We start from the raw sequence: 25,014 nt of genomic DNA on the forward strand, positions 1-25,014 counted from the left end.
TGGAGGGTCACTTGTTAATTGTCAACTATCAGTCATCTCAGAGAGGCCTTACCTGATTTCTTTCTCTTGTAATAGCTTACCTCTTCTTGCTTGCTTTTTTCTTGGTTTGGTTTGATAGCACTTTTACTACCTGAAATTATGATTTGGTTTTTCTTTCTCCTGGACTAGACTGAACTCCCTGAGGGCTGGGACTGTGTCTGATTGTGTTACTATATCCAAAGCACCTAGAAAAGGGTCTGGCAAAATAGGTACTCAGTACATTGTGAATTATTGATCACTCTGGTAGTGGTGTAGAGGCTGGATAACAGGGACTTGTTAAGAAATTCTTGCTATAGTGGAGATGGAAATGGTAAGGAGAGGTATCCCTCATAGCATCAACACATAACAAAGTAGTTAGTGGTCAGTATAAAATAAAGTTATTACTAAGACCAGACTTAGGTTCTCTTTAAAGCAGGTGCTCACTAAACTTTGTTTATGCTTCTATTACAGAGCTAATTATTTTTAAATTAGAAATTTTATTTTTAGATGTTTGTTTATTTATTTATTTAGAGAGAGAAAGAACATGGGGCGGGGGGGGGCATGAGTATGTGAGAGCAGGGGAGGGGCAGAAAGAGGGAGAGAGAGAATCCCAAGCAGCCTCCACCCTGTCAGCACAGATGGAGGCAGGGCTCCATCTCATCAACTGAGAGATCTGGGACCTGAGTGGAAATCAAGAGTCGGACACTTAACCTACTGAGCCACCCAGGTGCCCCTCAAATTAGAAATTTTATTTAAAAAAAAATTTTTTTTAATGTTTATTTATTTTTGAGACAAGAGAGACAGAGCATGAATGGGGGAGGGTCAGAGAGAGAAGGAGACACAGAATCTGAAACAGGCTCCAGGCTCTGAGCGGTCAGCACAGAGCCCGACGCAGGGCTCAAACTCACAGACCGCGAGATCATGACCTGAGCCAAAGTCGGCTGCTTAACCGACTGAGCCACCCAGGCGCCCCATCAAATTAGAAATTTTAAAAAGTGGGTTTTTTTTTTTTTTTTAAGAAAAAGATGTAATCAAATTTTCACAAATATGTTTGCATTTCAGAGTAGAGACTGCGGTCTAGACAGCATTATTCCTTATAAACTAATAAAATAGCAACCTAAAAACACTTGTGCAAATGGAATTCTAATCCTTTAATTTTCATGATTTTTTTGTTTTTATAATACGCATAGAAAAATCTTAACCCATTTTGAGCGTATAGTTCAGTGGCGTTGATTACATCCACATTGTTGTGCTGCCATCACCACCATAGTGTTCACAGAACTCTTTTTATCTTGTAAGACTGAGACTGTATACCCATTAAACAATAACTCCCCATTCCTCTGCACTCCTGGGCTTTGGCAACCAATTCTACTTTATTATTTTTTTTAATTTATTATTTTAATTATATATTTAATTATTTTAATTATTTTTTAATTTTTTAAATTTATTATTTATAAATTTTAATTATTGGTTTGTTTATTTGACAGCACAAGTGTGGGAGGGGTAGAGAAAGAGGGAGTGAGAGAACCCCAAGCAGCCTTCATGCTGTTAGCATAGAGCCTGATGCGGGACTCAATCTCACAAACCATGAAATCGTGACCCGAGCTGAAATCGAGAGTTGGACGCTTAACAGACTGAGCACCCAGGTGCCCCAACCTGTTCTATTTTCTGTCTCTGAGTTTGACTATATTCTGCCTAATACAAGTGGAATCATACACTGTTTGTCCTTTTTGACTGGCTTATTTCCTTAACATGATGTCCTCAAGTTTCATTCATGTTGTTGTAGCACGTGTCAGAATTTCCTTCCTTTTTAAGGCTGAATAATGTTGATATATGTACGTGTTTACATAGTGTATGTGTGTGTATATATATGTGTGTGTGTGTATACATATCCCATTTAGTTTACTCATCTATCAATGGACACTTAGGTTCCTGCCATCTTTTGACTGTTGTGAATTGTACTGCTAAGATCATGGTTCAGAGGGCACCTCAGTGGCTCAGTGGGTTAAGCATCTGACTTGATTTCAGCTCAGGTCATGACCTCACAGTCATGAGATTGAGCCCCACGTCGGGTCTGTGCTGGGTGTGGAGCTTGCTTGAGATTCTCTCTCCCTCTCCTTCTGCCCCTACCCCCCTTGCACTCTCCCATGCTCATTCTCTCTGTCTCTGTCAAAAAAAAAAAAAAAAAAAAATCATAGGTCAGATGTCTGTTCCTGCTTTCAGTTCTTTGGGGGATATTCCACCCAGAAGTGGAATTGCTGGATTATATGGTAGTTCTAGGATTCGTTTTTTGAAGAACCACCATAATGTTTTCCACAGTGGCTGAACCATTTTATGTTACCACCAGCACTATACAGGGTTCCAGTTTCTCTATATCCTTGCCAACACTTGTTATTTTCTGTTGTGTTGTTTGTTTTTGTTTTGTTTTTTAGTAGTCATCCTAAAGAGTATGAGGGGATGTGGTTTTCTTTTTTTTTAAACGTTTATTTATTTTTGAGACAGGGAGCATGAACAGGGGAGGGGCAGAGAGAGAGGGAGACACAGAATCCGAAACAGGCTCCAGGCTCTGAGCTGTCAGCACAGAGCCCAACACCGGGCTTGAACTCAACGGCCTGCCCGTGAGATCATGACCTGAGCCGAAGTCAGACACTTAACCGACCAAGCCACCCAGGCGCCCCGGGGATGTGGTTTTCATTTACATTTCCCTTCACTAGGGATGAGCATCTTTTCATATGCTTATTGACCATTTATATATCTTCCTTGGCGAAATGTCTATTCAGGTACTTTGCCTATGTTTAACTTGGGTTATTTAGGATTTTTTGGTGGTTTGTTGTTTTTAAGGAAGTCTGAACTTTAACTGGGTGTGGAAGCCATGTGGTGATTTTACAGGGACTGAAGCTTGCAGGTGTTTTCATCTTGTCAATGTGAGAAGTGTTTAGGGAGGCAGAGGTGAAGTTTCAGAGCTGTTTGATAGGAGTTTACCAGCTTGGTAGGAAGGATGTACCAGGCATATTATTATGTTATTATTATCTGAGAGTAGGCTTAGAAGCATGTGTATGTGTGCATGTATGTTAAGACCAAATAAAGGGAGCTTTGAGAAGACCCACAAATAGCAGGACTATAGTTAATTTTTAAAATCTCACTATGTTTATTTCTTTCTTAACTCTCCACTAGATGTCTCTTCTCCAAACAATATTTGCTTAGAGAATGGAAATTAGTTTTAAAACAGAGGAGGGTTCATCTTTTTCTTTTTTTTAAACATGCAACCAAATAGAGATTAGGTTAGCTGTCTTTTGCTTGTTGTATCAGTTATCCCTCAAACCTCTGATTGTCAAGGATCTGTAGTCATATACCTAGGTAGTAAAGCCTACATAGTCGAACAGGAAGAATTATTGTCAACCCTAAGGAATTAATGGTACATTGAGGATGATTGGCTTAGATTTAATCAGGAAGGTTGGATGGCAGGGTTTGTAATAATGGAAGATGATGGTTCACAAATACTGGGGTGAATTTTGAAGAGCCTGAATGTATATTTATTCATCCAACAAAAAACAATGTTTTTAATGTTTATTTTGTTTTTGAGAGAGAGAGAGAGAGAGAGAGAGAGAGAGAGAGAGAGGGCAGGGAAGGGGCAGAGAGAGGAAGGAAAAAGAATCTGAAATAGGTTCCAGGCTCTGAGTTGTGAGCAAAGAGCCCAATCGAGGATCTACCACCAGATCACGACATGAACTGAAGTCGGACACTTAACTGACTGAGCCACCCAGGCTCCCCTTCAAACATATTTCCATTAAAAAAAAACAAACAAACATTTCCATTGAAAATGGAACATTGGACATTTCTTTCTGCCTGTAAAATATCTCTCCTCTTCTATGCCACTATTCTCTACTGTGCCCCCTTCCTCTTTTCCTTCTCAGGTTGCCACATGAGTTTCTTTTCCCCTGCCCATTCCTAACTGTTGATCAACCCTAACATTTGTCTTGTCCCTTTTCTCACTCTCTGTGCCCTCTCTCTGCTAGCTTATCTATACCAGTAACCTCAAATGCACGTGTCTTGTATCACATCTCTACTCCATCACAGACCCTTTTTGAAGTTATAGAAAGATGAAGTTAGCATCTTTCCTTAGCTCTCCCATCTCCTGTTCTGCCTGCTTCTCCAAGCGTGGCTTTTCTAGGCTTCTATCTCTGTAAATGGCCTCACCATTCCCCCAATCTGTAAAAGCCAGACACTTCCAAACTTATTCTAGACCTTTCCTTGCTCCTTAGCTTCCACATCCACTTGTCACTCACCCGCCCCTATTGAACTTTCTCATAGACACTTAATAACTCAGATCCACCCCCTCCTTCTCCTTCCTTGTAGCCACTTCCTTAGTTCAGTACCATGTTACTTTACATCTGTATTTTTATGATAACCTCTTAGCCACTTTCCTTGCCTCCTACTTTTCATATTGTCTACCATTTAATCTTTCTTCAACACTGATCTGAAACATGTCCCCTGTTTGCTTAAAAGTAATGATTTCTTATAGCTGGTAAAGTACAGTTTTGTATATTTTTAGCATAGCAACATCTGGGCCCTGTCTGTCTTTCTGAATATGTGACCTACAACTTTCCTAGAAGTCTCACTGAACTCTAGCTGCACGGCACTATTTCCAGTTCTCCGTGGTACTACTTACAGTTTCCTCAATCTAAAATGCCTTCCTCTCTTAAGAAACTAAAAACAGGGGTGCCTGGGTGTCTCGGTTAAGCATCTGACTTGGCTTCAACTCAGGTCATCAACTCCGGGTTTATGAGATTGAGCTCCACATCAGGTTCCTTGCTGACAGCATGGAGCCTGCTTGGGGTTCTTTCTCCCTCTCCCTCTCTCTCTGCCCCTCCCCCGAGTGCTCTCACTCTCTCTCTCAAAATAAAGTTTAAAAAAAAAAGGGGGGAGGGGGGAACCAAAAATAGAACCACTCTATAAGCCAAGAATTGCATTATTATAGGTATTTACCCAAAGGTTACCAAAATACAGATTCGAAGGGGTACATGCACCTCAATGCTTATATAGCAGCATTATCAACAATAGCCAAACTATGGAGAGAGCCCAAATGTCCATCAACTGATGAATGGATAAAGAAGATGTGGTGTGTATACATACAATGGAATATTACTCAGCCATGAAACAATGAATTCTTGCCATTCGTAATGACATGGATGGAGCTAGAATGTACTATGCCAAGTGAAATAATTCAGAGGACGATAAATACCATATGATTTCACTCGTGTGAATTTAAGAAACAAAACAGATGAACATTTGTGGGGGCGGGGAGAAGAGAGGGAAACAAACCACAAGAGACTCTTCATGATAAAAAACAAATTCTGGGTTGACGGAGGGATATGGGCTAGATGGGTGATGGGTACTAAGGCGGGGGCCTGTTGTGATAAGCACTGGGTGTTGTGTGTAACTGATGAACCACTGAATTCTCCTGAAACCAATATTGCACTATATGTGTTCCAACTAAAATTAAAAAAAAAAAAAAGCCCTCCTCTCACCCTTCTACCCTGGTCTAATGCCTCTTCAGATTTTAAAACCGAACACCAGCATCATCTCCAGAAAAGCTGAGTCTTCTCCATTCATCCTGGGTTTAATACCTCCTTCCTGGGCCACGAGTGAATGCACTTTGTGCAGTACCTGTGCTACAGCACATCATGTTGGTTTATTAGCAACCACACCATGAACCCCTTGAAAATGGGACTGTATTTTTCATATGTAAATGCCCAGAACTTGGGGGCATCTGGGTGACTTGGTTGAGTGTCTGACTTGATTTTGGATCAGGTCATGATCTCCTGGTTTGTGAAATGGAGCCCCGCGTCATGCTCTGTACTGACAGTGCGGAGTCTGCTTGGGGTTCTCTCTCTCTCTCTCTGTCTCTCTCTCTCTCTGTTCCTCCCTCATGTGTACTCTCTCTCAAAATAAATAGACTTAAATAAATAAAATAAATCCCCAGCACCTGGTACACTGCCTGACGTTTCTCAGCAAGCTTTCAGTAAACCATTGAAAGTTTCCCTGCTAGGAGATTGTTCATGTGATTCTTTTTTTTTTTTTTTAATGTTTATTTTTGAGAGAGAGAGAGAGAGAGACAGCGTGCAAGTTGGGGAGGGGCAGAGAAAGAGGGAGACACGGATTCTGAAGCAGGATCCACACTCTGAGCTGTCAGCACAGAGCCCGATGCAGGTGCTCAAACTTGTGAACCATGAGATCATGCTCTGAGCTGAAAGTCAGATGCTTAAACAACTGAGCCACCCTGGTGCCCCCATGTGATTCCCAAAATCTACCCAAACCTACAGAATGTTTTTTTTCATCCTTCCTTTGCTTACATTCTGATTTCTGTTGTTTATTTATTAGCCCATAGCAATATTTTATATACATTAGGAAAAATGAGGTTAAAATTCAGATCCATCATTTTTGTTGTTTGGGAATAGCTCTTGTAAAGCCAGGTTCACAGATTGGTTAAACAACATTATCAGATACTAAAATTTTCTTGCTTATAAATATTGTAACTAAATTTCATCCATCTGATTAGAATTATGTTGATTCTCCCTAAGGGATTCAAGAAGAAAGCAGTAGATGGTCTTAATTAAATTCAAGCGAACTAGTACTTATTAAGTACTTATTTTAGCCATGTGTAACTGTAATAAAAGGTCCAAAATTATTTTTTTAATGTTTTTTTTTTAATTTTTTTAACGTGTATTCATTATCGATAGACACAGGATGTGAGCAGGGGAGGGGTAGAGAGAGAGGGAGACACAGAATCTGAAGGAGGCTCCAGGCTCCGAGCTGTCAGCACAGAGCCTGACGCAGGGCTCGAACCCACAAACCGTGAGATCATGACCTGAGCTGAAGTTGGTTGCCCAACCGATAGAGCCACTCAGGCGCCCCTAATGTTTGTTTTTTAAGGACAGAGAGAGTGTCAGCAGGGGAGGAGCAGAAGAGATGAGACATAGAATCCAAAGCAGGCTCCAGACTCTGAGCTATCAGCATAGAGCCCGATGCTGGGCTCGAAGTCACAGATTGTAAGATCGTGACCTGAGCTGAAGTCAGACACTTAACTGATTAACTGACTGAGCCAACCAGGCACCCCAAAAGGTCTAAAATTATTAAAGACAGTCCCCCCCGCCCCCCCCCCCCCAAAAAGGAAATTCCTTATTTGAAACTAAGGGTGGAGATTGACACAGCATAAATCAGATTTAATACTCAGTAGACTGGACTATGTGCTGTATAATAACAGTTCAAACAAAACTTACAAGGTGTATATGGGGAGGGGCATAGAACCAGAAAAGTAGAGCATATTGTTAATGGTCTTTTCAACAATGTCATCATAAAAAGCAGCTTTAGGAACTTTTTTCCACATTGGCTTCAGAGTCCATTATAAACATTTTAATTTTTCCTGTTAATAGTAAACCTTAATACAAAGAAATAAGTAAAAATGGAATAACTGCTATTAAAATTTTGAGAAACAGCCCTCCAGCTATTTGTATATGTAACACATGCTTTTATATTGAGTTACATTGAGCCATACCACCCACCTTGTTTCATGCTCTTATTTTACTCAGTGTGTATCAGGTACTTTTCCATAAATGTAAGTAGTAATTAAAATTTTAAAAAGTTAAAGTACATATTCCCTTTGGCTAAGCAATTGCATTTTGAAAATTGATCCTGAAGAAATAATTATAGGTATGCACAAAGGTAAGTGATAGTTTTCACAACATCATAAAACAGTAGTGGAGAGATGTATTGACATTTAAAGATTTTCATAGTGTATCTTTAGGTGAAGAAATTGGTAACTAAAACAATATAGTATGGTTTGTTTTTAAATTGTGTGTTCGTGTATGTGTGTACACATAGTACAGAAAAAATAGCAAAGATATTAAGATTATGTATCTAGGAGAGGAAATTTCAAGTAGTTTAAAATTTTGTTCCTTTTTGCTTTGTGGGTTTTCTGCTTTTCTATAAAACTTAGGTAGCTTCTGTTGTTAAAAAAGGTTTTTTGGAGCCAAGACTAATAAGATAATATAGCATTTTTTTAAATACAGTATTGTTTTTAAACTGATTTGATTGATGCTCAGGAAATTTCGTTGTAATCCTTAACCATTGGCTAACTAGTACTTCAAGCAACAGATCAGTGAATCATGGTTTCTTCCTGGCTAGTGTTCTAGTGGGCATTGCTCAATTAATGTGTGGTTCATAAGTATCCTTCAGAGACAATTACATAGATACTATCTACAAATAACTAAATTAATCTTTTTAAGTTTCGATTCTTTCATTCTTCTTGGTATCATTACTGGAGAACAATCTTTGATTTTGTTACAATAAGCATTACATTATATTGTAATTATAGGTTGTTTTAGTGTCTTTTGGGGGGTGAGGATCATCTATTTCCTGGTAGACAATAATATAAACTCCTGGGAATAAATATTAAGAGATTAAAGTCTTTTTCTGTTGGTACTTTTTGTTGGCAAACACAAGTACCTATCAGATCCCCAAAATATTTGTTACCTTGTGAGTATTTTTGGCAGCTTAAAGATGTTAAATTAGTGGTCAAATCATTTTGAAGAGGATGATATTAAATCTTGCATTCCTGTTTGGATTGTGATTCCAAAAAATGAACAACAGTTTTTTCAGTGTTTTAGAAAATATGACAGTTTGTTGAGGTTAGCATATTGCATAGCTGAAGTACAAAGTTAGAGTTTTCATCGAGAGGCAGAAGTTTAAAGATGTAGGTAGAAGTTGGAAGGGACATAAAACTCCGTGAGCTATTGATAAAAGTTGAATTTATTATTAATGTATCTTGTTCCTAACAGATAAGTCATTGACACCATGAATTGGAATAAAGGTGGTCCAGGCACCAAGAGGGGATTTGGCTTTGGAGGTTTTGCCATCAGTGCTGGAAAGAAGGAGGAACCCAAACTCCCACAACAGTCCCACAGTGCCTTTGGGGCAACCAGCTCTTCTTCCGGATTTGGAAAGTCAGCTCCACCACAGCTCCCTTCTTTCTACAAAATTGGATCTAAACGGGCCAACTTTGATGAAGAAAATGCGTAAGTGATAATCCTGGTAATTGAGCAAAGGTTGGGCTTTGAGATACTCATTCCATCAACAGAAAGTGAGATGAAGAAACCCTTTGTTTCCCAAATAATAATAAGACCTCTTCAATTGCTTTTCCCACTGAATTGTATTGTTCCTAATAAGTTAAATTGTTGAGTTTACTCATTTGTAAGGAACCTAATGCTTATGTGCTTGCTTATATCTTTCCTTGCTCCGAAAAAGATTTGAGGCCATTGAAACCTAAATATGACTGAAGAGTTTTAAATAATTCGTGTGGTTTTTGATGACCTTTACTGAAGTCTTTTATTGACCCCATATAAGTTTTTGTCACAGGCAGTTGTCACAGCTGGTAGAGAGACACATTTGGTCTCAACTCCCAAGTCTGAAAACTGTCAGGTTGCAACATCTTATGGTGGGAGAAAAATCTATTCAGATTTTTGCCAGCAGTTCACAGGAAACATATTTAACAATTATCTTTTTAAACTTGGTAAAGTCGTTGTTAATAAAAGCTGGGGTTTAAAGGTTTGAACTCTTAATTCCTGTAGATTATAAATTTTTTACTGACTCTGAAGAAATCTCTCACTGCTATTATTTCCAACCTGGTTGTGACATGCTTGAGATTTTTCCTTTTTTAATTAAGAACTCAAGATGGGAATTTTTCAAGTACACACCAGTGTCTTTAAAAACTGGTTTGTTGCGGGGCGCCTGGGTGGCTCAGTCGGTTAAGCGTCCGACTTCAGCCCAGGTCATGATCTCACAATCTGTGAGTTCGAGCCCCGCGTCAGGCTCTGTGCTGTCAGTTCAGAACCTGGAGCCTTCTTCGGATTCTGTGTCTCCCTCTCTCTCTGCCCCTCCCCCACTCACACTCTGTCTCAAAATATGAATAAACGTTAAAAAAAAAAAAAGTAAAAAAAACTGGTATGTGGCAGGAATACAGAAGTAGATGTTTAAGACTTAGAAAAGTCAAGGATCATTATTCTAAAGAGCATTTTACCAGTTCAAGGATACTTTTTCATTAGTTAAATGAAACCTATATAAATGAATATGCGTGTGTGTGTATAGCACATAACAGTTGTTAGAGCTTTTAAGATAATTCCTGCAAAAACCTGAAATGCTTTAAAATTTTAAACTGCAGTTGTTATTTATTTAATATTTGGTTGTATTACTATTTAATTTTGAGGTTAAATGTAAACATTGTTTTTGTTGTGTTTTAGTTTATAAAGAGCTATAGAGAAGGATACTTTTCCAGACCTTGAAGTTGTTTTTCTGAATACTTAAGTATGGGGAATGATTTTAGATTAAGCATTTATTTATTTATTTATTTTAAAGATTATTTATTTATTTTGAGGGAGAGAGTGCACGTATGCGTGCATGAGTAGGGGAAGGGCAGGAAAAGGGAGAATCTCAACCAGGCTCCGTGTTGTCAGCACAGAGCCCACATGGGACTTAAACTCACAAAACAGTGAGGTCATGACCTGAGCCAGAATCAGGAGTCCAACACTCAACCGACTGAGCCACCCAGGTGTCCCTGAGCATATATTTTTAACTGTAAGTGTTCTGTCCTCAGAAAGTAGCCCAACATTTCTGAAGTCCCTACCTAGCCTTGTGAATATATTGCTAAAATGTTTTTGAAGGATTATATTAAAAAAAGAACACTAGATTTTTAATATTTCATACAAAAGTAATTTTTTCCATAGCACAAACTCTAATATTTGATATATCTATTCAACAATGATATACTAAATTTGTACTGAAAACTCATCCCTTTTAACAGAACTAGAATGTGATTTGAATAGACGCTAGAAATGGGAGAATTTGGTGTGACTGTTTTCCCCCCCTTTTTTTTCTCAGTATTAGAATTTTGTATATATTAAACAATAATAATTAGGTTGTTTGCTAAAGCCTGGAGATCTCTAATTTAACATGTAGAGTTCAGATCTTTTAATAGTAACCTACATATACCATAGTAAAAATTTCTGTTGAACAAAGGATCCACCAACCCCAAAGTAAACACTCCCTTTATTAATTGTGCATTTTAATTTTCAGATATTTTGAAGATGAGGAAGAAGACTCTAGCAATGTTGATTTGCCTTATATTCCTGCTGAAAACTCACCTACCCGCCAGCAGTTCCATTCCAAGCCACCAGATTCTGACAGCGATGATGATCCCTTGGAGGCATTCATGGCTGAAGTGGAGGCAAGTATCGAAGCTGTTTTGTTAGAAGTTGCAGCAGTTAGAAAGATACCAAATTAACCTAGTTATTCAGTCATTCAGAATTTGCTTTCTGACCCTTTTTGGGGAGGATTTTGCTCTCCTACTCTATAGTTTCTTAAACATACATCCACATGCCCTGTAGCATTTTCAGAGATGATCAATGCCTAAAAATTTGAACTGTGACCCTTGAACAAGGGTAGCTCAAGATTTGTATGTGTGTAAGTTTTAATATTTCTTTGTATATTCTTAAATGGAATGAACATTATTTCATTCAGTGTCAATTTATGTAAGGCAGTTAAACTTCTAAGGAACTTACTAAAGTTATGAATTCTGTATTCTGTACTTTTTTTTTATTAAAAAAATTTTTTTTTTTAACGTTTATTTATTTTTGAGACAGAGAGAGACAGAGCATGAACGGGGGAGGGTCAGAGAGAGGGAGACACAGAATCTGAAGCAGGCTTCAAGCTCTGAGCTGTCAGCACAGAGCTGGATGCGGGGCTCGAACTCACAAACCGTGAGATCATGACCTGAGCCGAAGTCGACCGCTTAACCGACTGAGCCACCCAGGCGCCCCTGTATTCTGTACTTTTAATGTTTATTTTTTAATATCAGCATCTATGACCTCCCTGTAGAAATTGAAATTTGTAACCACTTCCTTCTTAAAACTCTTCTCACGAGGCTTTAGTGGTTTTGCATTTTGTCCTTTTTCTCCATTTCTCTGACTTTTGTATTTATTTACTTTTTATTATGAAAAATTTCAAACGCATGTAAGAATAATGAGCTCCCACGTACCCTTCACCCTGCTTTATCAGGAAGCAACTTTTGGCCCATCTTGTGTTATCTAGCCCTCTCTTCTAGATCATTTTAAAGTAAATCTCAGACGTACCATTTCATCCATTTGTATTTCTGCACCTCTATAACACTTAAAAAAACATAACTACCATATCATACCAAGAAAAATCATTACATATCTCTCTGTTGTCTGTTACTGTTATTAAGATCCTCTTCCAGTTTCTCAGATATGATTGTTACAGTTCTCTATGTCGATTTGCTATTTTCACTCTTTATACATTCCTAGTGACCTCATCCACTTCTAAAACTTAACTTCTGTGTGAATAATTCATGCCTTTAGTTCCACAGTCTCTCTTTGGTTTCAGCTCTGTTTTTCTAAAACATATTGGCCATTTTTACATGGATGGTGTTCCCCTGGCATCTTTTTCTTCCTCAACCAGATCTTTCTTATATATTCCTCTTAATGCCAGATAATCAAACATGTTCATGACTTCATTTAATACTCAAAATAACAATAGGGATTGGCAGAAAAGAATACATAGAAATGTAATTTTTTAACTAAGAAGATTATAAATTGAACCCTATGGTAATTCAGAGCCCTTGTCCTAAATCCCATTGGTGCTTTGTGGTAGAGCTGGGACCATATTTTTTCTTGCTTAGTAGTCCTGAGAACCTAGCTCTTTCCAGTAAATCATGCTACCTTTCCCCTCCTTTGGCAAGTTCTGTTCATCTTTGTAGTATTTTTTGTGTCTGTTCCTTTCTGCTTCCACTACAGTCAGTGTGCTTTACACTTTCATTACCTCTTGCCTGATCTAAATTTTCTCCCTGTTTTAGGCTTTCTGTTCTCCCATTTATGTGGTATACAAAAACAGAGTAATTAGACTAAAGCATGTTGCTTATGGTGTTATTCCTCTTACTTAAAAACTGTCACTTCATTGCTTATGAAATAAAGTCCTTCCAGGTTTCTCAGTTACTTGTAACCTAAGTTTTAAGCCAGATCTCCTCTCTAAGAAAAGAGGGAAGAGAGAATCCAATATAGATATTTTTGTTTGGCCTAGATACTGCTTTTTAAACATGTGGGCCAGAATTTTTAAGATCAGGAGATTTTGTCTAAAAGTGCAGACTCTTGAAAAGTGGACGCTGGCAGTATTAAGCCTGCATTTTGCATGGCAAAAATAGGCTTGTGCTGAGCAAATGGTTGCCTCCTTTAGATAGGGCTCACTTTTTCTGGTTCACCTTAGTTCTATCAGTCTGTTTTATCTTCCTGACTTTGAGGCTGCCACTTAGAACTGTTTATCATCACACTCGTGTTGTAGTTTTCTTACGGTGGAGAAATATTTTTCTGAGCTTAGGTCTCTTGTCAAATATCAGAAAATAAAAGACTCAGGGCCATGTGATTGATACAGGAAAAATTAGAGCTTGCTTCTTTAGAATATTCCTGCTTGTTAAAATGCAAACAAAGCATGTCTATACCTAAAGAAAAAGAAAACTTTTCTTATCCTGGTTTACTTCCTACCGATTGTCAGATTGGTACCCATTACTCAGTTTCCCATCTTTGATTTAGAATAACCCCAATTACTTGCCTCTTAAAGAATATGCACTTTATAAGTAGATGAGCCGGAATCAGTTCCAAATCTCATATTCTTTTCTGCTGTGTCATTCTGTATCTGAGTTCTTATAGTACTGTATTTCTGCCATAACACTTACCAGAACTATTCAGAACTTTCACGTGCTTTGCAACATGGTAACAATTTAGTAAGTATGTTAAGCTGTTCTCTCTGCAAGTAAAGGCAATAAATGGTTTGTCATGTTCGGGGTGTCTTATATGTATATGTATCTTTCTCCCCCCTCTATCTTCTTGACGTTCGGACATTTCCCAAAGGGCTGTTTCTCATTATATCTTGCAATCCCTAATGGTGAATAAGTAAAATCATTTCTTGATTTTCTCAGTTTTAATTCAGATTTAAATTTTTAGTAACGCAAGTTGGTGTAACCCTTTTTGAGTGGAAGTATCTAAGAATGTCCCAGTTTCTCCTGTTTGGCATTTCAAGTAGTTGAAGCTGTAGGAGGGTAAATCTTTTTGACATGGCATCATTCTCCTGGGTGTTTTTTGGGATAGTGTCGGAAAGGGTTTTGCTGATTTTAGGATAGAGAGACTGGATATTGTCTGATCTTGGAGAGAGTGTTGTTGCCACAATATTGCATTAATCCTTGATCTCAGGTATATTCTGTTCTGGAAAGTGTAAACTTTTCTAGTGTTTGAACTCACAATGAAGATGTATTTTTAGCAAGTGTTTCAAAAAAAAAGATTCATGTGGGCTTAAAAAAATATGTCCTGTGTTTGTGGCCCTTTCCTTATGTTACATTATGTCATTTTCACTTCAGTTACAGTCTCGAGTATAGTGTATGTCTGTCTCAGTTCCTTAAAAAGTAGATTTGTTTGTATGTAGTATTTCATTTTAGAATAACTCCTCTTTATCAGGAACATTTGATTAGATAGAACACCTGACCATGCTAGGTTATAGTTAGTGACAGTTTTTTAAATCACAGAAATCAGAAAAACTTGCTTTGTAACAAGAAACAATAGTGCAAGGATGTGTTTAACCTTGGGGAAAATTACTTAATTCTTCTGACCTTGATTTTCACATGTATAAAACAGGGAGTTCAGTGATTATCACTTTGCTGTATACAAGACTTGCCTGTGAAAAATGTGAAGTACATGCATTTAACTCCATCTCCAAGGATTCTGATTTGGTAGGTTCAGAGCAGTGTTTTCCCAACCTCAGGACTTTGGCATTTGGGGTTTGCTAATTTGTTATGGGGGCCGTCCTGTGTATTGTAGGATGTTTATCAGTATCTGTGGCCTTTACCCACTAGATACTGGTAACAACCCCCCCTGTTTCCCACTCTCTCCACCCAGAAGCAACCAGAAATGTCTCCAGACATTGCCAAATGGTGAGAACAGTTTTTCCAAAGTCAGATCCAGAAATTTGCTTTTTTTTTTTTTTTTTTACTAACTCCATTGGTAGTTTGATGTAAAAGGTCTTAAGCTATGCTTTGAGAAAGGCTAATTTGCCTGAATTTAAGGCGTTTTACAGCCACAATTCATTTTTTTAAAGAGTAACTAATCAAGGAATTTTTTTCTAATTTTTCCATGTATGTGCAATGCAGTCCATATATAACCAAGATTTTAGAACATTTCTCTTTGAAAAAATAATTGTTAGGCACCTAGATGGCTCAGTTGGTTAAGAGTCTGACTTTTGATTTCAACTCAAGTCAAGCTCTCAGAGTTTGTGAGTTTAAGCCCCACATCGAGCTCTGCACTGACAGCGCAGAGCCTGCTTGGGATTCTCTCTCTCTCTCTCTCTCTCTCTCTCTCTCTCTCTCTCTCTGCCCCTCCCCTGCTTTCTGTCTTTCAAAATAAATAAATATTTTAAAAATTGTCAAAAGTGCACTTTGATTGCATCAAGATATAATTGTCAAAATGCATAGCCAAAACTGTGATGTCACTAGTTCAAATCTAAAAATTCTTTATAAAGAAATTCCCTTCGTAATGTTTTTAGTGGATATGATTCCATACAGGCTTTTGTTTCATTAGGATCAGGCGGCTAGAGACATGAAGAGGCTTGAAGAAAAGGACAAGGAAAGAAAAAACGTAAAGTAAGTTGTTTTCTTCTCCCTCACAAAGGTTACATGAAAAATGCTAAAGTATTGCAAAGCTTATTCCCCCAAAGTTTATAGAGAAACATTAAAATTCTCAAATGTCTTGACTTGAAGTTACTCCTGTATATTGAATATTATTTTTGTAGGTAATAGACATCACAAAAGTCTTGCATTTGCAATAATAAGCATTCTTTTTAGTATAATAGTATTTGGTGTTTAATTGTAAATAGTTTTTTAGTAGATACAAGAGTGAGTTACAGTAGGAATTAAGAGAGTACAATTAGTAAAGTTTGGGCTCATTGTTCTGAGTTTTGTCCCATAATTAATATAAAGTAGGTTAATGTCTGTATGATTGCTTATGAGGAGTAATGGTGATTATCATAAAAAAGTGTGTTGTTAACAAATGATTAACTTGGTTTACTTAAGGAGTGATATCATGCTTTAGCATCTAATCAGAACTTGAAATACTTTATTTTCTGGGAAAGAGAATTCTCCTCTTTCCCTTTCTGAATACACCCCTCTTAAGGCTTTTGCTACCAGGCACAGGTAGGCGTGGTTGGATTTCCTCCTGTGTGGCAGTCAGTGCCTCAGGCCCCCTGCAAGGTTCCTGTGCCATATGGAGGTTCGGCCCTCTCTTTGGTGCTTACCGTGTGTTGTACCCTCTTCCGGCTGCCCTGCACTGGTGATGTTGCCTGCCTTGAGAACAACAAGTGCTCTAGGTCAGGCAGAAAGTCTGATTAGAAAGACATGGTTGTGGGAACTTAGCAGCCGTACTTTCTGTAGCTCCTGACAGGCGCTGCAAGTGGCGATGGCCCCCCTTCTCCATGGGAACTGCTTAGGAGTTTCAGTACCAAAGTTACAAAAGAGTTAAGATAGTTTTTATTTGTCCCCAAGGACTTTGGCTGAATCCAGTCACTCCAGACTTAGAAACTCTGGGGAACATTAAAATTGTGATATTCTTTTTAGTGTATGCCAAATAGAGAGGGTTATTTTTTTTTTGTCTTTTTATAAAATGCAGTTTGCTTTTTAAAATGCGTTTTACAACTGTATTGTGTTTGTCGTATGGGGTCGACAAGGCTAGGATCCTTGGGTATCTATCTTCAAAAGTTTTTACTCCTTATCCTCGTTAGTAATTGATGTTTCTAGGAGTACCATATCATCCCATGCAAACTGCAGCTTCTAGAGTGAAGCCACACATGTATGATGGATGGATAGTTTACAGTGTGCTTATTGTTGCTTTGTTATTGTTAGTGTTGAGTGTTCCTGTGCTACTGTATGGAATTCAACACTAATCTGCTATAAGTATGGAGCTGGGTATGTGGAACATTTGCAGGGAAGTTTGTTTCTCCGCTTGTTTTTCCAGGGGTATTCGAGATGACATTGAAGAGGAAGATGACCAAGTGAGTTCCTATGCAGTATTTCTATCTTTTATTTTTACCCCACAAAGTCTATACTGGGGACAAGCTAGAGCTTGCCTTCACTGAAATGGCCATTCCTTGCTCCTTTTCTACATGTATGACTAGTTGGTAATAGAAAAATTCACATGGCTTTCCCCCATGTTGAAGATGGAACTTTTGATCAACTAGGACATCAAAAACAAATCATGAGCTTTATTCAGCTTGATTTTTTTTTTTTTCAAAACTAATGTTTATACTGCTGAATCAAGAAGTAATATGGGATCTACTGATGGCCTCTAGCAACATCTGACTTCTACCTCTTTCTAAGGGTCTGTTTGTGATTTTTGTATTTCAAGATGGAACATTAATTTAATGACTGGCCTTTAGTATTTTTCCACCAATGTCCAGTTGTGGGATGGTGAGAAGGGAAACAGAATGAGCAGTAGCCCTTTCCAGGTTTGTGACCCTTCTAATCAGTGTCAACTTCCAAACTTGGATGGTAAATCCATAGCATGTGTTTCACAGCTCTGGACAGGATAGGTAGACACCCCACCCCAGGAAGACTGTGGGACAGACAGATTTGTAAAGCTTCTTGTTAAATCATTGTGTAGTACTAACTGTCTCATTCGTTTTTTCTGATTGTCCCTATGAATACTGCTGTTGTTAAAGGAATCATTGCTAGTTAAAGTCTTGCCTTACTTGGTAGGTATTAAACTGTGCAGTCATCTGGTACACTGTGTGCACCAATTACAGGAGCAGAAATGTTCTTAGTTGTATTTGAATATGATTATGTTCTTGTGCTTTCCTGCAGGAAGCTTATTTTCGGTACATGGCAGAGAACCCAACTGCTGGTGTGGTTCAGGAGGAAGAAGAAGATAATTTGGAATATGATAGTGATGGAAATCCAATTGCACCTTCCAAGAAAATCATTGATCCTCTTCCTCCCATTGATCATTCAGAGGTATGGTGTTTCCTGATAAATTTGATTCTCATTTCAAAAGCTGATAGTTCTCTTCAGCTTTAATACTAGGTTTTTGCAATATTTGAGTAATCCTGATTCATACTCCTTATGTCACGAAAATATGTGTTCTTTGGGATCTTCCCATGTCTGCTGTGTAGTTGAGTCTGAAAGTGACTGAGTGGTTCAGGCTTTATAGCCTATGTTGTTGTTCAGGGTTTAGCTGAATCTCTTGCTCCCATTTGATTTTAGGCTAAGAATTTTTTAAAGCAGTTTTTTGTACTTGTTTTCCAGACCATCATCTACCTTTCAAAATGATGATGTTGAAACATCTGTGAAAAAACACAGATGTTTTTTTAATTGCCGTAAGTCTTGTTTCTCAGATCTGGAGCAGATGAGAGACTGTTGCTTCAAAGTGGAACTAGGAATTTTAGTTTCCTTAAGTCAGGAAAAGAGAATGAGGATATTGGTTTATCCACTTGAAAAAAATTTGTGTTTCATTCAGGTTAAATATCAGACTAGACCTTGCATGCCTTAGTGAGTCTAGGTCTAGGACAGTGGTTCTCACATTGTGGTTCAAGGACTCCTAGAAGGAACTTCTCAGGGAGTTCACAAAATCCAAAAGAATTTTCAGGGGTGCCTGGGTGGCTCACTTAAGCATCTGACTCTTGTATCAGCTCGGGTCGTGATCTGTCAGTAGTGAGATCAAGCCCCACGTCGGGCTCCTCAAGCTGAGCATGGAGCCTGCTTGTGATTCTCTCTCCCTCTCTCTGTGCCTCTCCCCTGCTTGTTCTCTCTCTCTCAAAATAAACAAACATTGTAAAAAAAAAAAAAAAAAAAGTGACCACTGATCAAGTCTTAGTATACTATCAAAGGAGAGTAAAAATCCACAATAATTTGAAAAGACTATTAAATACTCTCTTCCCTTTCCAATTACATGTTTGTGGGGCCAGATTTTCTTCATAGGTTTCAATCAAAGCAATATGTTGCAACAATGTAAATATAGTAGGAACCAATTTCTTTTAAGTCAGACTTGTAAAAAGATTTGTAAAAAAGGGGCACCTTGCTGGCTTGGTCGGTAGAGCATCCAACTCTTGATCTTGGGGTTGTGAGTTTGAGCGCCACAGTGGGTGAAGAGATTAAGATCACTTAAGTAAAACTTTAAAAAAGATTTGTAAAAATGTAAAACAAGGTTATGACTTTTTAAAAATTAAAGCTTTTATGTTAGAGTATAACGAGTATATTATTTTTAAATGAGTAAATCTTAAAGACATTTCTCAGTTTTAGTTTTAATATGGTAAATGTCAATGCATGAAACCCACACAAGCAAAAGTTCGTGTTTTTTAGGACATCTGAGACAAAATAGTTTGAAAACGACTGGTCTAGACTATGGATTATATTCAGTTTTTGAAATGTTTCCTTTTGCACAGATGCTACCAAATAATGCCTTGGTATTTTACATGTGGCAGATGAAACTAAGTATGTGAGACTGATGTGAGAGGAAGCATCTATGACAAAGGATGACGGCCTAATAAGGAAAAACACATAAGTACTTGAAATAATCATCTCATAAAATATTTGAGATCCTTGGTGAAGCTCTCAAATCTCATCATCATGCTAGGGTGGCCCACAGTTGTTCACATGTAGTGTGGGCAGTCTGCCCAGAGAGACCAGCAGTAAGGAAAAGGATAACCCTTCTGCCTATAAGTAGCTTTGTTCACATTCACATTAAGTATTTATTTATACAAATAAATACTTTATGACTCTATTTCATACCCATATGCAAAAAATTACATATTTGTATGTAAAATTTGTGAACAAGAATTCTTGCCCTTATGGAGCTTCCATTCTGATAAAGAGAACTGAAGAACATCCTGTTACAGCTTAGTGCAACAGTGTGGGGAGCATTCCAAAAGGTTCTATTAGTAGTGCTAAAGGGGAACCTTTAAAACAATGCTTACTTTTTTTGTTGATCATACCATAGAAATATAATTAAACTTTAGGTTGCATCCACAATTAATGTCATTTTATTGTAGATCTCTTATGTGGTTAAAGAGAATCAGCCAAATGTGTAAGTGGTGATATGCCTTTTTTTTTTTTTTTTAATGTTTATTATTTATGAGAGAGAGAAACAGAGTGTGAGCGGGGAGGGTCAGAAAGAGAGAGGGTGACACAGAATCCGAAGCAGGCTCCAGGCTCCGAGCTGTCAGCACAGAGCCTGACACGGGGCTTGAACCCACGAACTGTGAGATCATGACCTGAGCCGAAGTCAGGTGCTTAACTGACTGAGCCACCCAGGCACCCCTGATATGCCTCTTTTTATAGTCCTGGTACAATAAGTTGTGAAAAGAGTGTCAGGAATAACTTCTTCCCTCTTTAGAATAAGAAATACTTAGCCATACAGTTTTTAAAAGTTACATAAAGCGTTTCACGTTTTAAAAAGAGTAGAACTCCCTCTAAAGGCAGAGCTCTCCTCAGAGGAAATATTAGAAATGTTTCTAAATGCTAGAGCTATGAGGGGCACCTGGGTGGTTCAGTTGGTTAAGCATCCGACTTTGGCTCAGGTCATGATCTCCCAGCTTGTAAGTTCGAGCCCTGCCTTGGGCTCTGTGCTAACAGCTTGGAGCCTGGGGCTCACTTCTGATTCTGTCTCCCTATCTCTCTGCTCCTCCCCTGTTCTCTCTCTCTCTCTCAAAAATAAATAAACATTAAAAAAAAGTTTTTTAAAAATGCCAGAGCTGTGTGAACAGCTTATTCCAAAACATGTATTTAAATGTTATAAGGTGGAATGTCTTTAAAATACTTATCTTCTGAGGCCTTTGGCGTTGTAGATTCCTTAGTCTGCATCACGGTTGTTCAGATCTGAGGTATCCTTTAAGAGTGTCTTTAGGAAGTAGGTTGGTGGGGCACCTGGGTGGCTCAGTCAGTTAAGCGGCCGACTTCGGCTCAGGTCATGATCTCGCGGTCCGCGGTCCCACGTTGGGCTCTGTGCTGACAGCTCAGAGCCTGGAGCCTGTTTCAGATTCTGTGTCTCCCTCTCTCTGACCCTCCCCCATTCATGCTCTGTCTCTCTCTCTCTCTCAAAATTAAATAAACGCTAAAAAATAAAAATAAATAAAAAATTAAAAAAAAGTAGGTTGGTGTTTATATAGAAAATGAATACAGGAAAAGATACTGCCTGTACATTTGGGATGTGTGTCATGAATAAGTGAATTCTTTTGTCCTCACTAGCTGGTTAAGGCTTTACTTGTGTAATATGTGTAAAAGGTTATTTTGCATTAAAATCAAACTTACAGGATTGACTCTTGAATTCTAGACTAACTTTGAATAATTGGACCTGCAGATTGACTATCCACCATTTGAAAAAAATTTTTACAATGAGCATGAAGAGATAACCAACCTCACCCCTCAGCAGCTAATAGATCTCCGTCATAAGCTCAATCTTCGGGTAAGTCAGCCATGGTGCTAAATATTCTTATATTAATTAGTTGACAGTTACTATTATTGCTTATCCAAACTAAAATAACCTTCTTTTCTAATGGTCCTTGGACTATCTTTGATAGCAAGGCTCCTGTGTCTTGATTTTATTGTTTTAGTCTTCCACCTATTTTGGGATAGAATTGTTATATCTTTAATGCAACACACATGAATATGTATTCAATTTTGTATGTGGTATTGAAATAATAAGTCATTGTGACCTTAAAATCAGTAAGTAATTCTGCAACGAGTACAGTGTGCTAGGAACTGTGTTGGGTGGGCTAGAAATGAAGAATATAAGTCCCAACTTCAGGAAAAGGAGACAAGATTCATAGATGCAAACAATATGTGGAATCCTAGGATATTTTTATATTAAGGTATACTCAAATTAATATGTAGCATATGTTTAAAATAATTAGAAGAAGAAATTAACACCTTAGAATATGCACTCATTTCAGAATAATAGTTTTAAATTGCCAAAAAGCTTTGGGTTGCACATTGACCACATTGTTTAGGCACTGCTGGATGTTAGTTAAGTGAAACACACAGATGGTACAGTAATATCTACTCTAGTGCAGACAGCTTTCTGGCCTGTATCTGCCTTACCAGTTTCTATGTGACATTTGAACTTCTGTTTTCCCAGAGAGGATGCATGCATATGCACGTATTGTCTATTTTCCAAGGCTAACCGCCCCCTACTCCTCCCCCTCAAAAAAGCCCTTTAAGTGAAATACTGATTAGATATATCAGTATGAGAAGCATTGCAAGGCCACTACTGTTAGAGTCAAAAAGGAGGCTATAAACCCCATTCTTCACCTGAGTAGTTTGAACAATGTTTTACTGTGGCTGTCGACCATCATTAAGTGGGATACTTAATTCTTCAGGCAGAACTAAAACTGGAAACAATAGATTGTATCCAGTGGGTATAGACATGTCTTATTTGGAGCTCATTTGCCCTTTTTATTTGAAGAGTAAATTTTAATTTTTTTCTACCATCTGGTTAATAGTTACTGCAAAATGGCAAAAAATACTCATGTCTTTTTCCAATCATTGAGCAATATTTTTTATTTCTTAAAAGGAAATCTTGATTTAAGAGCTTTCTAGGCTCTTAATCATTTTTAAATTTTTTTCAAATCTTTCCCAGTTTATCTGTTTTGTTTTTTTCCTTCCAAGATTTTATGTAGATTCAAGTTAGTTAACCTGTAGTGTAATATTGGTTTCAGGAGTACAATTTAGTAATTCATCACTTACATATAACACCCACTGCTCATCCCAACAAGTGCCCGCCTTAATGCACATCACCCATTTAGCCCATCCTCCCTGCCCCCCACCTCTTCTCCAGCAATCCTCAGTTTGTTCTCCATAGTGAAGAATCTCTTATGGTTTGTCTCCCTTCTCTGTTTATCTTACTCTTCCTTCCCTCCCCCTATTTTCATCTGTTTTGTTTCTTAAATTCCACCTGTGAGTGAAATCATAATGGTATTTGTCTTTCTCTGACTTATTTTGTGTAGCATAATACACTTTAGCTCCATCCATGTCATTGCAAATGGGGCACTTAATCATTTTAAATCATATGACAATTATCTCAGGAATATTTAACATGGAGTTTTTTATGTGAGGTTTTAGATCCGTTATTATTTGAGTTCTACCTTTTCAAACAGTGTATGTGTTTGGCCACAGACTTGTATTTTCCCTTTTTTATACTCAAGCTAAGTATAAGATACAGGTAAACACCATTGAACTTCCGATGCTGCTTATTTTGAAGTATGAGTCATTCCTGGGAGTTGTCTTTATCTCTAGGTCTCTGGTGCTGCACCTCCTAGACCAGGAAGTAGTTTTGCTCATTTTGGGTTTGATGAACAACTTATGCACCAGATTCGGAAATCTGAGTACACACAGCCCACTCCAATACAGTGCCAGGTAAGTAAAACATAATGAAAGAAAAACAAGGTAGAATCATATCCAGTGACCATACTTATTCTACAAACAATGCAAAACAGTAAAACAGCATTTGGTCCAGAATTATATTGACGTGGAAAGAAGCGGTCTAAATATTTCCTCTTTGGCTTAGTCCTTTTGCTTTAATTAAGGTGGGGGGGGGGGGAGAACATACATGAAATCCAAGAATATTTTTGAAATCTTTAAAAATTAAAGAGCAGAAGTGAATTATTTACCATTCTAAGATGTTGTTAATAGGGCTGGGAAATATTCTTTTGGATCTGATAAATGTCTTAAAGATACAACCTGAAGAAAACAATTCATTAGGCCTAAACGTAACAAAAAAGATTTGTGTGTAGACAAATATAGCACGTCAGTGACTAGGAATCCTTTGTCTCTGATATGAAAATTCTCACTTCTGTAACTGGAAGTAATAACTTGTTTTCCATTTATATGTTGGATTTATTCATTCCTATACAGAATATGAGAATTTTCTGGATGAGTGAGATAGTCTACCTTCGCATGGGGAAATTTTGTTTTTTAATTTTAGCAATCCACTTACACTATGAATTGCAATTTTTCATTTCTGTATCTCAGGCTAAATACAGTCATTCATATTTTGTAAATGGTGGCTGATCCACATGAAGAGAATGATAATATTATTTCCTATAAATCAGGAATTTTATGGAAATGCTAGGTATTTCTTGTTAATTTATAGACAGTGTGCATAACCCATGAGGTTATTTCTTGTTCCTTTGGAAATGAATGTCATTGATTTCCCCAAGATTTCCTTCAGTACATCTTTAAAATTTTAAAGTTTAGGGTAGATATATTTTATTTTTTCTCTAGGGCGTGCCTGTGGCGTTAAGTGGTAGAGACATGATTGGTATTGCCAAAACAGGCAGTGGAAAAACGGCCGCCTTTATCTGGCCGATGTTGATTCATATAATGGACCAGAAGGAACTGGAACCAGGTGATGGACCGATTGCAGTGATCGTGTGTCCTACTAGGGAGCTTTGCCAGCAGGTATGTACTTGGTGTAGAATGCTCCCTTTCGTATGTGAACTAATGTGGGACTAGCCAGTCAGTTGGATAGGATTAACTGGGAAACTTTTTTCATTTTTTAATTATTTATTTATTTCAAAAATATGTCTATTTTAGAGAGAGGGAGTGAGCGAGGGGGTGGGGCACAGAGGATCTGCTATTAGCACATAGCCTGACATGGGGCTTGAACTCACAAACCATGAGATCATGACCTGAGCCAAAGTCAGACACTTAACCGACTGAGCCACCCAGGTGCCCCGGGAAACTTTTTTTTTCAAAAATATGGTGAAATGAACATAACATTTTATAATTTTGATCATTTTTTAAGTGTATGGTTCAGTGGCATTAAGTACATTCATGTTGTTGTGCTACCAGGAAACTTTTGGAAAATACTGTTATGTATTTTCTACATAATGAAGTACATACTTTTT

At 37.8% G+C, this 25,014-nt stretch overlaps 1 protein-coding gene across 2 annotated transcripts in view; it reads left to right on the top strand.

Moving 5' to 3' along the window:
* DDX42 (DEAD-box helicase 42) overlaps positions 1-25,014 on the top strand; it is a 38,872-nt gene that overhangs the window by 3,463 nt on the left and 10,395 nt on the right. The window contains exons 2-9 of one of the 2 annotated variants that reach the window (XM_030295879.2): positions 8,856-9,092; positions 11,146-11,296; positions 15,705-15,766; positions 17,133-17,169; positions 17,978-18,127; positions 21,468-21,572; positions 23,402-23,521; positions 24,389-24,565. In XM_030295879.2, coding sequence (XP_030151739.1) covers positions 8,872-9,092; positions 11,146-11,296; positions 15,705-15,766; positions 17,133-17,169; positions 17,978-18,127; positions 21,468-21,572; positions 23,402-23,521; positions 24,389-24,565 — 1,023 coding nt within the window. In that variant the 5' untranslated portion in view covers positions 8,856-8,871. Of the gene's footprint in view, positions 1-8,855; positions 9,093-11,145; positions 11,297-15,704; positions 15,767-17,132; positions 17,170-17,977; positions 18,128-21,467; positions 21,573-23,401; positions 23,522-24,388; positions 24,566-25,014 lie in introns of those variants that run through there. The other variant, XM_030295880.1, reaches the window with a different exon arrangement.

This window comes from Lynx canadensis, chromosome E1, assembly GCF_007474595.2.
Source record: "Lynx canadensis isolate LIC74 chromosome E1, mLynCan4.pri.v2, whole genome shotgun sequence".
NCBI lineage: Eukaryota > Metazoa > Chordata > Mammalia > Carnivora > Felidae > Lynx > Lynx canadensis.